Below are 14,606 nucleotides of genomic sequence, written 5' to 3'. Positions count from 1 at the left end.
GTGTGTGTGTGTGTGTGCATGCACGCGTGTGTGCGCGCGTGTGTGTGTGTGGTTGTTCTGGCTTGGCTTGTTTTTAGGATGAAATGAGGGATTGCAGAATATTTATGTGCTGATGTGAATTACCCAAAAGAGAAGAGGAATTTAATGGGGTGTGTGTAGGGGCGAATGAAGCAAATGCTGGAGCAAAGTGTGTGAATTGGCAGGTGGCTGTGGACTTGTCGCAGGGGCTCTAGCCAAGAGCTGGGACCAGGGGGAGTACGAAGGGCTCAGGCGCAGGCAGATGAACCAGTTTCATCCATCTGAACCTGTTTCCATAGCAGTAAAACCAGAGGGAAATACTCATCTAGCCATGTTCTCCTGAGGATTAAGCGAAGTGGGGAACGCAAAAGTGCTTAGTGAATTACAGTGAAATGTATTTAAGCTTATTTCTCAATTGTAAGCAAGATTTTGTAGAATGTGGACTTCTGTATGTGGGGGAACTTGAAACAGTGCCATTCTTCAGAACAGATCTGGATCAGGATTTGTGAATGCAAAAAGTTTCCATTTTCTGATACCATGAAATATAAATGTTTTATGTCTTTCAGGAACGGATATAAATTTCTCTACTGCTCTGCCCGTGCCATCGGGATGGCGGACATGACGCGGGGCTACCTGCACTGGGTCAACGAGAGGGGCACGGTGCTGCCCCAGGGGCCCCTGCTGCTGAGTCCCAGCAGCCTCTTCTCTGCCCTGCACAGGTACCAGGCCTGCTCCCTACACCTACATCTGTGGGGCTGTTCAGACCCTCTCTCTTCCTAACTGCAGTTTTTGTAAGAATAGCTTCCTCACTGGTTTTCTCCAACCAATGTCCATGCTCCATAGCTGGCACCAGGAAAATCATTCCAAACACAGGTCCACATCTGCATTGGCTCCTCACGGCTTTCAGGCCAAGTCCAGACTCAGGAGCTTGGCGCCTGGTGGCTCCTCATGGCCCGCGCCTCCCCTCCTCTCCAGGCGCGTTTCTCTCGTCTCTGCATCTCAGTCTGTGTCTCCCAGACAATTGTCTCTGCTTGGAGCCTTTGCACATGCTGTTCCCCTCTTTCTGGGTCACTCTCCTGCTCCATCTCTTCTTGAGTAGCCTGGCTGAATCTTAATGTCCCTTGGACAATGAGCCTCTATCTCATCTCCTTAGGGATCCTTAAGTGGCCCGTCTACCAACCACCATCATCCACCTGGCTTTTGCCACCCATCATTCTTGTTATTTTCTGTCTTAGAGTTCTGGGAACACTGCTTGTTTTAAGGGTCCTCTAACAGACCACTAGCCAATTTCTGATTGCCTTCCTCCCTTCATCTACTAGGCCATATCAAGGTAGCTAAGCGAGACTAACTCTGGTCCCATGGAATTAGAGGAAGGAAACCCTGGATGTCCCCGTAGTTGGAGGCCCAGGGCAATTTACTAGACGCCTCTCAAAGCAAAATCTATTGTGGTCAACCATGGGACGTTGGGCCCTGCTGAAGGCTGATTATAAGTATCATAGACTTGGTCTTTATGAATGTCATTGGTGTGATTCTGCCTGAATTTGAAGACCAGATGAACTGTTTGCTGCTGCTAATCATGCAAACAGTGGAAGAATGTAAATGGGCCCCCAATGCCGTGTTGATTCTTGTGTATTTTCCTTTAGCTCTGTAGGTACCTTTTCCATCACGGCGTTGTTTTGTGTAAGCAGTAGCTTTTTTCCTATAGTAAAGGATCTCAAACTGAGACACGCATGTTCTAGGGGAGAAAAGTCAGGCACAACCTAGTGTATTTCAAGTCCTCAGAGCTATGGTAACAGCATTGATCTCCATAGAAATCCTGATATTTTAATGAAATTGTGTCCCTTAGTTATGCTGACAATTTGCAACAAGCCATTCATCAGTCTGTGTTAAGTAGTAAGGCTTTGCTAGGCCAAGCAGGAAGTCGACATTGTTACTCTGACATCCTAACGCTATCTATACATTTAAAGTGATTCTTTTCTCATTTTCTTATTTAAATATCATTGTCCAAGGTATATTGCTTTTTCCCTGGAAGGAATTATTTTAAAAACCCTAAATCACATAGTTGGTATGTCCTCTTGGAAGGCCAAAGTGCTCCTGTGGCAAGTGGCCATCAGCCTGGTCCTTCCCAGGGCTGCCATCAAGCCACAGCCATTCCATGTGCTAGCTGTCCCGTGGAGTTCTCTAGAATTGCTAGCCAAGTCTGCCCTGACGCAAATGACCTTCCTTTTTTTTTTTTTTTTTTTTTAATTTTACTCTTAAGTTCTGGGATACATGTGCAGAAAGTGTGGGTTTTTTACATAGGTATACATGTGCCATAGTGGTTTGCTGCACCCCTCAGCCTGTCATCCAGGTTTTAAGCCCCACATGTATTAGGTATTTGTCCTAATGCTCTCCCTCCCCTTGCCCCCTCACCCCCTGATAGGCCCCGGTATGTGATGTTCGCCTCCCTGTATCCATGTGTTCTCATTGTTCAACTCCCACTTATGAGTGAGAACACGCAGTGTTTGATTTTCTGTTCCTGTGTTAGTTTGCTGAGAATGATGGCTTCCAGCTTCATCCACGTCCCTGCAAAGGACATGAGCTCATTCTTTTTTATGGCTGCATAGTATTCCGTGGTGTCTATGTGCCACATTTTCTTTATCCAGTCTATCATTGATGGGCACACAAATGACCTTCCTTAGCACAACTCTTTGACTGGGTGCAGTTGTGATTCTACCGCTAGGTTTTGAATTAGAATGAAGGAGGGGAATGTGGTGGGTGGATATGTGTACGGTGCAGTGGGCAGAAACAAGCTCTCAGCACAGGATGGCGATCACTTAGCCTTTGTCAGGAGTGCTGTGGGGATCTTTTCCCAGTTCATAGCTTTTGATGAAAATAAACTTAGTTTTATGTCATTGAGTGTATTGTTTCCTCTGTAGTTGTGCTTTTTGTGTATTACCAAAGTCTTCTCTGACCTGTGGGCATGAAGACAATCCTGTATTTTATCTGAAGGTGTTGCTTTCACATTTGGGTCTATAATCCACTAAGAATGGATTTATTTAGGTAGAATGAGGTGCGGGTGCAATGTAATCTTTTTTTCCTACATGGATATTCATTTGTCCCAGCACCACGTGCTAAAAAGACCACCCTGTCCTTGCTGCTCCGAGATGCCACTGTGGTCATAAAGCAAGCATCTGTGAATGTGTGGTTCTGTTTTGGGGCTTTCTGTTTTGTTCCACTGGCAAAGGCCTGGACGAATTGGCCAAGGCCATAGTGTCCCGTCTCCCACAGCTCAGAAGCTCCTCACCTTCCCATCATCAGAAGTGCTAGGCCTGGCTTTCTGCTCGTTTTCGTAGCTTCTAGACTCAAATTGCATCAAAACACCCAAGACTCTGTTATGAGTTTGACTGAAATTGCAGCGAATCTGTAGAGCAATTTAGGAAGACTTAATATCTCAAAATTATATCAGATCTTCCAATCCAAGAGTATAGTCTATTTCTTCATTTGTGTAGGTCTTTCCTAATGTATTTTAGTAAAGTTTTATAATTTTAGCCATAAAGGTCTGGCACATCTTCTGTTAGGTTTATTTCTAGACATTTTATATTTTAAAATTTAATTTAAAATACTGTTTACACAATTACCTTTTCTACTTGTTTCAGATGCATGAAAATGTGATTAGTTTTTGTACATTGATTTTTTTTTTGTACATTGACTTGTTAATCTTATTAGAGCCTTTTTAATTCTGGTAATTCATGTGTAGGTTCAGCTTTTTAATGTGCATATTTGTTTTTTGTGATGACAATTTTTCCTCCTAATTCTCTCTAATATATATAACTTTTATTTATTTTTCTTACGTTATTGCATTTGATAGAGCAGGCAGTACAGCAGTGAATTGCCATGGTGATACAGACCATCATTATTTCACTGTTAATAAGATGTTCACTCTAGGTTTTTTAGCATTCCCTTCCATTCCTGGTTGGAGTTCTCATCTGGATTAGATGTTAACTTGTATCAAATCATCTTTTTAAATTTAAATATTTTTAAAAATGAATTTGAAGTTGGGAGGGAACTGGTATCAAATATCCTTTTTGTATCTGTTGAGATGATCATGTTTTTCTCTTTTAACCTTGATAATGTGTTATATTATATTGATTTTAAATGTTAAATTGCTATTTCATTCCAGGAATAAACCCAGCTTTTATACACTGCTACAATTTGTGCACACACACACACACACACATATATATATTTTAGAATTTTTGCACTTATATTCCAAATAAGATTGGTCCATACTTTGCCCATACTTTTCTTTTTTCGGTTTTGTTTTTAAGGTTATGCTAGCTAGCCTCATCGAATTAATTTAGAGATGTTCCTTTTTGTTTTTTTTTGTTTGTTTGTTTTGTTTTTTTTTTGAGACGGAGTCTGGCTCTGTCACCCAGGCTGGAGTGCAGTGGCCGGATCTCAGCTCACTGCAAGCTCCGCCTCCCGGGTTCACGCCATTCTCCGGCCTCAGCCTCCCGAGTAGCTGGGACTACAGGCGCCCGCCACCTCCCCCGGCTAGTTTTTTGTATTTCTTAATAGAGACGGGGTTTCACCGTGTTAGCCAGGATGGTCTCGATCTCCTGACCTCGTGATCCGCCCGTCTCGGCCTCCCAAAGTGCTGGGATTACAGGCTTGAGCCACCGCGCCCGGCCCGTCCTTTTTATTTTTATGCTCTGTCATTCTTTGTTTCCTGGGTGACCAGGAGAACTCTTGGTGAAATGGCTCATCCTTGGTGTTTTCTTTGTAGAAAGACTTGAAAGTGTGGGTTTACTTTCTATCTCGTGCTTTTCTGGGATGTCTGAACTGCCTGATACACACTAAACTTTTGAAGATTTGAGTTTTCTTAGTGTTGTGGCAGCTTTGTCAGCTAAAAACATTTTGATGCTAAAGGAAGCTTAGCCTCTCATGTTAATCTATTATTTATTTGTTTAACAGAGAAGTGATTGAAAAGAAGCCAGAAAAGTTTAAAGTCCAGTGTTTGACAGACATCAAAAACCTGTTTTTCCCCAATACAGAACCCTTTTATGCTGCTTTTGGAAACCGACCGGCTGTAAGTAGTAGATTGGGTATGGAAAAACCCTTGAAATGACTGTCTTTTCTGGTTGCTGTCATCTGAAAGCCCTATCCTAGAACTATATGTAGAGTCAGATTCTCATCCCAGAAGCAGTAGGCGGGTGAAGAGCCACTTGCCTACATCTAAAGGGAAGGGGATTACAAATTGTCTTATGGCCTCCAGGGTTCTTTGAAGGTTGGCAGGTGGGTCAAAGCTTGAGATGTGGGACTTAAAACTCCAAATTCCAAATTATTCATTAAAGCAGTAAAGCAGAACATTTAATCGGATTAGGTTCTTTCTACCAGAAGGGAACCGCAAAATTAGTCCTAACCATGATGGCGAATTTAGCATCTCACGTCTAGTGTTGCCTCGTATCATGAAAGAAGCGCTTTGAGATTTTGCACGTATGCCCAAATTTACTAGAAAGCTAAGTATTCTAGAGAATATAGTTGGGTACTAACTGCTGCATCGGAAAGTCCTACTTTTGAAAGTTATGGGAGATTTTCATGAAGTAGGAATATGGGTCAGAGAATAACTTGAAGGAATGTTAGAATTGCGCGACGTGATAGGTTGTCTTTTCTTTAACTCAGTCCTTGAACAGATGAGGGAGTTGAGGCCCAGAGAGCAAAACTAATTGAACAGTTTCCCATCAAAGGATATTCTTTCACTGCACCACTTTGAGGTAGAGCTCTGGTTAATGAAAATTTGATATTTCATCAAGTCAGAAATACCATGGACTTGTTTTTACAATGAACTCTTTTTTTCTAATGAACACTTTAAATCACCTTTTCCACATATAGGATGTGTATTCATACAAGCAAGTAGGAGTGTCTTTGAATAGAATATTTACCGTGAACCCTAAAGGAGAGCTGGTGCAGGAACATGCAAAGACCAACATCTCATCGTGAGTATTGTACATGTTTTATGTGGTTATTATATCAGTACCATTATCTTAAAATGGCGCTTCCCAGTTCGTGGTGTACCTCTTCCCCTTTGCTGCCTGGATGTTAATCTCTAATTCTTATAATGAAGAAATGTATTTCAACTCCTTGTATTTTGTCCAAAACATAATTTTTAGATAGCTGGAATTGAATCAGATCCCCTCTGGGTCTAAAATTTAAACTCGTGGTTAAATTCTGCTACAGAATGGAATTGAATGAATTTGAAAACTAGTAGTTTAGATTTGCCAAGTTAGGTTTGAAAGCCTAGAATGTGAATGAGAAATGTAACCAAACTGAAATATGTGAAGCTATATTTAAAGATGAGGAACTGTATATCGCTTCACATACCAAATGTTTCTTACCAGAGACGTTGCTGTGTAATTGTTAAGAATTCCCCTCATATTTTTTGGTCAAAGCCTAGTTTTCCTGAGTCAGTGGGCTAAATGGGATTACTCTTTCTAATGAGGCATGCTTGTGTACTTAGAATCACTCTTGACTTTATCCTGCCCCCGTCGGGTTCCTAACTTCTTAGAATGGAGAGCACTTCCTCATTCCACGTTGTTGGGAGGTGGGCCCACTGGGTGACGTCAGCCCAGGCAGACCCTTGTCTTCCTGCCTTGTCCATTTCAGAGACTACACCTCTTCTGGTCTTGTCTGTGCAGACCTGGAAAAGAGTCTCTGGCAGGCCGGGTGCGGTGGCGCACGCCTGTAATCCCAGTACTTTGGGAGGCCGAGGCGGGTGGATCACCTGAGATTGGGAGTTCGAGACCAGCCTCACCAACATGGGAAAACCCTGTCTCTACTAAAAATAGAAAAATTAGCTGGGTGTGGTGGTGCATGCCTGTAATCCCAGCTACTCAGGAGGCTGAGGCAGGAGAATTGCTTGAACCCGGGAGGTGGAGGTTGCTGTGAGCCTAGATCGCACCGTTGCACTCCAGCCTGGGCAACAGAGCTAGACAAAAAAAAAAAAAAAAAGGCCTCTGGCCTTAGAGACCCCAGAGAGCTCAAGGGGGTCCTCTTTATCTGGAGGAGTTAGACTGGGGGAATTTGGTTCTAGGAGATTCCTATGGATTGGTTTTCTCCGTGTAGCTCCTGTGATTTTAGATAGAGAGAGAGCTAAGTTCCCTCTAGGGCAGATTTTTACTTTCAAGATGGTCCTTATACCAGTTGGATTCTAACTGAGTGTCAGTAGGGCAGTTCTAGACTAACAGGAGTCCTGGGGCTGCCCCACAAGACTCCTCTAACCCTACAGTCATGCCAGTACCCAAGCAGTCCTCAAGGTTTGTGCAGAGAGGGGAGGATGGAGCCAAGGCCCTGTTCCCTCCTATAGAAGGCGAGTCAGTGTCAGGCTGCTTCCTGATTGGCAGAAAAACAGGAGGAACTTGATTCCTTTCTTAACCCTTCCTTGCAGTTTCTGCTGCCTCCTCTATTCTAAGTGGCTGACTGTGACAATGTCTTATTCTTGCTCCCCCCTCATTCCCCAGGCTGGAGAGGACCTAGTGGGTTTCTGTTTAGGATCTGTGTTAGTCTGTTTTCAGGCTGCTAATAAAGACACGGACCCAAGGCTGGGTAATTTATACAGGAAAAAGGATTTAGGCCGGGCACGGTAGCTCACGCCTATAATCCCAGCACTTTGGGAGGCTGAGGCGGGTGGATCACCTGAGGTCAGGAGCTCAGGACCAGCATGACCAACACGGTGAAACCCCATCTCTACTAGAAATACAAAAAAAAAAAAAAAAAATTAGCCGGACATGGCAGCTTGCACCTGTAATCCCAGCTACTTGGGAGGCGAAGGCAGGAGAATCACTTGAACCCGGGAGGCGGAGGTTGCAGTGAGCCAAGATCGCGTTACTGCCCTCCAGCCTGGGTGACAGAGTGAGACTCCATCTTAAAAAAAAAAAAAAATAAAAGGGGAGGCCTCACCATCGTGGTCAAAGGCAAGGAGGATCAAGTCATGTCTTACATGGATGGCAGCAGGCAGAAAGAGAGCTCGTGCAGGGAAACTGCCCCTTATAAAACCATCAGATCTCATGCGACTTATTCACTATCACGGGAACAGCCTGGGAAAGACCTGCCTCCACGATTCAGTTAATTTCCACTGAGTCCCTCCCACAACACGTGGGAATTTAAGATGAGATCTGGGTGGGGACACAGCCAAACATATCAGGATCAAAAAGAACTTTCAACCAATGAGACACTGTCCAGGAATGGGAACGTGGCAGGTCTTGCCATGAGGTGCATGGAAAAGGGACTCCAGCGTCTGAGAGGGTTTGGCTAGGTGGCCTCTGAGGTCACCGCATGGACGGAGGCTCCGGGGGTAAAATGCACACCTCGCTCGTGGCTTGGCCTGGGGTGGAGCTCTGCAGACTTTACTCATTGCCAGGGGATGTTGTCGTTTTACACCTGGACTGAGGTGGGGCTGTTCCTGTGAGAGAGTAAATCTCCTCCCCCAGGGAGCTTACATTTCTCTGGCACTGAACTTGGTATAGCTATTTCTGAGCCAAGTAAGTGCTTGTCGTTCAGAACTGGGACGGTCATCTGAAATGTCTTCACATGGATGGGGCCACACAGGGGGAGGAGCTCAGTTCTTTCTCCCTTTCGTTTGTGAGTGTCTGTGCATAAGCTCTGCCTGCTCCGGAGGAGCCCTGCGCGTGGAGGTCGGTCTGGGGGAGGCGCGCAGATGACACTCGGCCTGGCCGCTCAGAGAGTGTGAGAGTGGGTTTGGTTCCAGTGCCCGCCGCAGCCTTGCAGTCAAGCCTGCAGGGAGGGGCCCTCCTGCTGCAGCCACAAACCTCAGACAAATAAGCCTTAAAGCCGGGAGGTATTTTAAAAATCTGTTTGTTTGAATCCCCAGGAAAGACATAACTCTTGGTTTTATATTAGGAGACATCGTTTTTCCATTTTGTGCAAGCACACTGTTTCTCAACAGTCCTTTGGAGGTCCTTTATTAAACAGACACACTCAGTCTCATTTAATACATTATTTTATACTTCAGAACATGCAATTTAGGTTCTTAGCAATTTGGAACTAGACAGGGATCAGTGACTGTCAAGGAGGAATCTGGGGATGGCTGGCAGAGGACTGGGTGTGCCAGAATCTCAGTTGGGAGGTGCCTGGAGGTCTGAACATGCATATTCAATATAGCAACTTTCTTTTCATAGTAAAAGCCACAGAAACTAACATGCAACATATTTTTGGGCATGCAGATAAAAAGAGAGCAAGAGAACGTTGTAGGAAGCATTGGGAAGCCCTGCTCTAATTCACCTCCACACACTATAAAGATGCAGGGCGCCGAGAGGGCAAGAGAATTGTCCAAGGTTACAGCAAGCAGGAGAGCCCAGGTCTCTTGACCGTCATGCCAACCGGGGCTTTTTTCTCGAAGACGTGTTCATAATTTGTCGCTTAGATACATGTGAGCACCCAGTAGACATTATTTTAATGTTGCATATGTTATTTTATTTAATTAACCTTAAAACTGTGGCCTAGTTTTTCTTTTCCTCCCTTTACAGTGGAGGAAATTGGCTTAGATAGATTATGCCATTTGCCCAAGATCGCGCAGCTAGTAAATGGCAGAGCTGAACATCAAATTAATGTCTCTTTAACCCCAGGACCCAGCTCCTTTTCACTACGCAATGAAGCAATCTCTGTCTGGTGCTCCAAAGATGTGCCTTGTCTATGATTCTTCCCCCAATGTCCCATATGTGACCCCTGCAGCAGGTGCTATCCCTTGGCCATGCTGACTTCGTCCTGCCGTCTTTTGCTTGGCTGTCTCCCCTTCACCTGTCCTTCAAGTGAAGTCGGATCCCACCCACCTCTTCCCCAGAGCCTTCTCTGATGCCTCCTTTGTATACTCTTCGTTTTTATCTCTGATTTTCAATTAATCGATAACAAATTATTCTAGAATGGCCTCAGTCATGTCAATAAGTAGGCTGTCTGCTCCTTGAGGTTGTAGATCTCTCTTGACTTCTACATACAGCCCTGGGTGCAGAGCTGGTGTCACTCAGTGGCAGTGACAATGTCCCTTTCCTTCCAGGTATGTGAGACTCTGTGAAGTAGTCGACCACGTTTTCCCGTTGCTGAAAAGAAGCCATTCTTCAGACTTTCCCTGTTCGGATACCTTCAGTAACTTCACCTTTTGGAGAGAGCCACTGCCACCTTTTGAAAACCAGGACATTCATTCTGCCTCCGCGTAAAATGTCCCAAGCAGCCTCTTGCCAGCAGTGCAGAGCCTGGTTGTCACCCATTAAAGGATAAATCTCCCGGGAGTGCACAGCTCCACCTGGGAGCCTGGCGCGTCGTCATTGGCCTGACAGCAGAGAGAAGTGAGAAGCATTTCTCCTCTGCCCCACCCTGGGGCTGACATTTCTAAGCAAGTGGGAAGGGAGCACTTTCTAGGCGCGGCGTTGGGCGCATTTGTACCGTGAAAAGCATTCCTCAGTTGTGGCTTAATGCCAGTTACGATGCTGCCTTTCCGTCCTGCCCCAGCAAGTAGCTATTGGTTCACGTGCAGTTTGGGGCTGTGAAACCTAGGCAGAGGGTGGCTGTCTGAGGGCTGTCCCTGCCTAGGACAGGGTCAGTCGAGGAATGCCAGATAGGCACGGTTTTTGGCAAAGTAGGGGGTGCGTTTCCATTATAGCAATGTTAGTGCCACCACCTTCTGAATACAGTGGGGAGGGCTGTGAAGGCTCATGTGACCTGGATCTGAGGTCTCTGATAGAAATCCGGACGTCACTGGGTCCAGGCCTGGCCTCAGACTTGGCCTCGTGGATGGGCCCCTTACAGTATTTGCTGACTAGTCTCATTTTTAGGTGATAAGTTTTTCTTTAATTCCTTTCGTTAAAGATAGTCTATTTAATTGGCATATTTCCCCCCAGTGTTTGTGGCTCAAGGCTGGAATATTTATGCCTTAATATATCTATGGCAGATATTTTATTTAGAATGCGCTTCATCTAGCTCATGGTAACTTTGCAACGCCTTAGATTAAAATGATAGTAAATATTACTAAGGCAGTATTTTGAATGAGTTCGACACTGCCAGCTTCCTTCCATCCAGCAAGGTGGTGCTGACTATGTGGACTTGAGCGCACTTATGCCAAATGATAATGATAACTGACTTCTATTGAGAGCTCTCCAAAGAAACTGGTTGGTTTTAAGAAAATAGTTTCAAGAAGTTAAACTGTATTCTTTTAGATATTATTTATTGTTTTACTCTGATTAGGTTACTGTGGTAGGCATTTTAGTCATAGTCTTTCTATACCACTGTCATTAATATATTAAAAAGATGTATGTGTTAGACTATCCAAAGGGCCTTATTCTCTCTTTCTCATAGACTGATCTTTTGGGATTTATGAGTCATTTATTTTCCTTAGCTTTTTCCACTCAAGTTAAGGGCAAGTGAAAAAGTAATAATTTGAGTGGCATTCTTTAAGCTGACAGAATGTGATTCTTTTACTTGTTTATTACACTGGCTTGTGGACAGAACGGTTTGAAAAGTGAAAGAATTATTTTGGTAAAAGATTTTGCTTTACTTTTCGAAGCATTATTTTTTTAAAGAGTGTTTTACTCCAACGATTGAAACATTTTCCTATTTAAATTTCCTTGTTAGAATTACAGGAGGCAAAAAATGGAACAGTTGAATGAAATTTTACTCTTTCTGTGAAAGAAAATCCACAGACTTATTGCCTCCGTTGTAGTTGGTGGGCCCTGTTAGCATTGGATGCCTTTGCCAAATGGTTCGTGTGGACACACAAAGGCAAACATAGATCTGCCATCGATTGCAGATTTCTGTAGAAACATGGATGTGCATGTGCAGATTCCTTTTGGAGATATTAAAAATAATTAAAAATAGTCCTGCCTGAGGTTGCAGTGAGCCGAGAGCGCGCTACTGCACTCCAGCCTGGGTGACAGTGTGAGAATCCGTGTCAAAAAAAAAAAAAAAAAAAAAAATTGGCCTGCCTTAACTAACTTCTCTGCGCCTGTTCACTAGTAACCTAAAGAGGCTATATTCATTCTTTACGCAATGAGGGTATTTGAGTGAATTTTAACTGCTCTGAACTAAGTATAAGCTCATGGGCCTGCGAAGGTGCACACAGTTTCTCCTTTGCACCTAGGAGGAGCTTTGGCTGTGAGAATGGGGGGACGTATCCCCCATGCAGTTCGCAGTCGGGCAACCCTCTGCCCCAGCACACTCTGCAGGCGGAGTTTTCAGAGCATGCAATTTTGGACCCCGAATTTTGATGTACCTTAAACTTCCACATCACTGCACCCTGAAACAGAGCATGCCTTCCAGAAAGTCACACTCTCAGATCTGTGTCAAGTTCAGTGTGAGCCCTGGCAAGGCTGGCATATTAACACCTGCCTTCTGGCTTCTGAAAGTGAGATTTCTATATGGGCTGCACTCATGCATATGCAAGTTAGTTTATCTTTGTGTCCATGACTATAACCCAGTGATGCTGAGGTCATGTGCTGGGATGCTGTATTTGGACCACACATTTCAAAGTTGCCCTATGGAAATGAATCCCACTTAGTGACACGTCATCAGATGTTTGTCACATGTGATGAAGAAAAATATGTATACCTGGCATAGAGAAAAATATATACCTGGTACATTGGAGAAAAATAATTACACTTTCAAAGAGAATTCCCTTTGCAGTTTTATGTTTGGATCACCACTGTAAGCACATTTTATTTACATTTGATCTGTATTTGTATATGCTGGTGCAACGATAAAAATCACTGTGATACTTCATTGTGTTATACTGGATGCAAAGCTAGAAAATATTGCAATAAATGAGACCGATGAAAGACTTCTCTGAAAATCAGGTGTGTGAATTTTAAATAATTTTTGGTAAGTTACTCAGTTGTTGATTTTTCTGGGGTGTGTTATCAAGCATATTCTAAAAAAAATCTTCAGGCTATGAATTGTTCACTATTCGGAATACATGTTTTTCCTGATGTTTTAGATTTAAATGGGTAAAAGACCAACCTTCTCTATGCACTTGGGAGGGATGGGAGAGATGAAAAGAGACGAGAAGGCTGTACCCGGGATCCCTCCCTGCCCTGGTGGGATGATTCAGGAGGAGGGAGGTTTCAGTCAAGTGAATTTCATGAAGTGCCTCCCAGGGCCTGACCTAGAATCGTGTTTAGCCCATGGGGGTTCCCCAGCCTCACATCTGCTGTCCTCATTTTTTCAACTCTTCTCTGCGGTGAACCCCAGATTCATTTTTCATTTTGAATGAATCAAAATCCTTGACTAGTGCAATCATATAAGCTGAAAACTGTCATAATTCCTATTGATTTTACATGTGGACGTGGCTGGAGACTTCCTATTGATTTACCTGCATCAGCCTAAGCGTTTTTGGAATAAATGGAAAAGTATTGGCCCCCTAAATGCAACATAGCTGGTCAAGATACTAGGCTGAATTCCTAACGAAGCCCAAATCCAAACGGTTCATCTCTAGGTGCCTGTGGAAGTAATGCTTTTGCGTCTTAAGAAACAACACCTCATTTTGTTGAACACCGTCACGGATTTGTTCCAACTCAGACTTCAGTGTGTGGGCTCTTTTAAAATAAAAATTCGCCTAGACGATTGTCTTTGGCCTGTCGATGCCCGCGTGCTGGCGGAGCTCTGCAGGCAGCTCTCACATGTGCCGGGGAAATGAGCTCGGGGGCTTGGATGTCCCCAGTGTCTCAGCTGTGATTGCCTGAGTGTTAAAAAGGCTTTACAGCTTGGTTCTCAAACACTGGCACATCAGCACTCTTGCATCAGAAGCCAAGGAAGGCTGACGATGGGGCCATTGACCATCAGCATCGGACCCCAGAGGGCCCTTTCCAGGAAAAGGGAATGCACGTGGCCCTACTACAGCCCTAGAACAGGGGAGCTGTCCTGGAGGAAAGTTAAGTCGGCCCCATCTTAAAAAATTAAAAAACTGGCTCCTATAAGGCTGGGCACAGTGGCTCGCGCCTGTAATCCCAGCACTTTGGGAGGCCAAGGCAGGCGGATCCTCTGAGGCCCAGGAGTTCGAGACCAGCCTGGCCAACATGGTGAAACCCCGTCTCTACTAAAAAAAAATACAAAAATTAGCTGGGCGTGGTGGCACGCGCCTGTGATCCCAGCTACTCAGGAGGCTGAGGCAGGAGAATCACTTGAACTTGGGAGGTGGAGGTTGCAGTGAGCTGAGATCGCGCCACTGCATTCCAGCCTGGGCAACAAGAGTGAGGCGCCGTCTCAAAAACAAAACAAAACAAAAAAACTGATTCCGACAATAGAAACTTGGTGCGGCCTAATCCACTGCTCCAGGAGAGATTTGTCACGTCTCCACTCACATTTGTCTGCCTCTGCTCTTTATTACTTAAAGACTATTTTATTATTATTATTTTTGGGAGACAGGGTCTTGCTCTGTCGCCCAGACTGGAGTGCAGTGGTGCGATCATAGCTCACTGTAACGTCGAATTCCTGGGCTCAGGCAATCCCCTGACTCTGCCTTCAAGTAGCTAGGACCACAGACACATGCCACCACACCTGGCTCATTTTTGACCACTCATTTATATATTTATATATATATTTATATATAT

At 44.4% G+C, this 14,606-nt stretch overlaps 1 protein-coding gene across 2 annotated transcripts in view; it reads left to right on the top strand.

Moving 5' to 3' along the window:
• The window catches only part of LPIN1 (lipin 1), a 159,122-nt gene extending 146,272 nt beyond the window's left edge, over positions 1–12,850 (top strand). For both annotated transcript variants that reach the window (XM_011965275.1, XM_011965276.1), the window contains exons 19-22: positions 585–737; positions 4,975–5,089; positions 5,893–5,996; positions 10,067–12,850. In XM_011965275.1, coding sequence (XP_011820665.1) covers positions 585–737; positions 4,975–5,089; positions 5,893–5,996; positions 10,067–10,226 — 532 coding nt within the window. In that variant the 3' untranslated portion in view covers positions 10,227–12,850. The remainder of the gene's footprint in view (positions 1–584; positions 738–4,974; positions 5,090–5,892; positions 5,997–10,066) is intronic.
• The last annotated feature ends 1,756 nt before the right edge of the window (positions 12,851–14,606 follow it).

The sequence above is a fragment of the Mandrillus leucophaeus genome, unplaced genomic scaffold, assembly GCF_000951045.1.
Source record: "Mandrillus leucophaeus isolate KB7577 unplaced genomic scaffold, Mleu.le_1.0 Scaffold72, whole genome shotgun sequence".
NCBI lineage: Eukaryota > Metazoa > Chordata > Mammalia > Primates > Cercopithecidae > Mandrillus > Mandrillus leucophaeus.
Note: the sequence above shows the minus strand (reverse complement) of the source record. Positions and strands in the feature narration are given on the sequence as shown.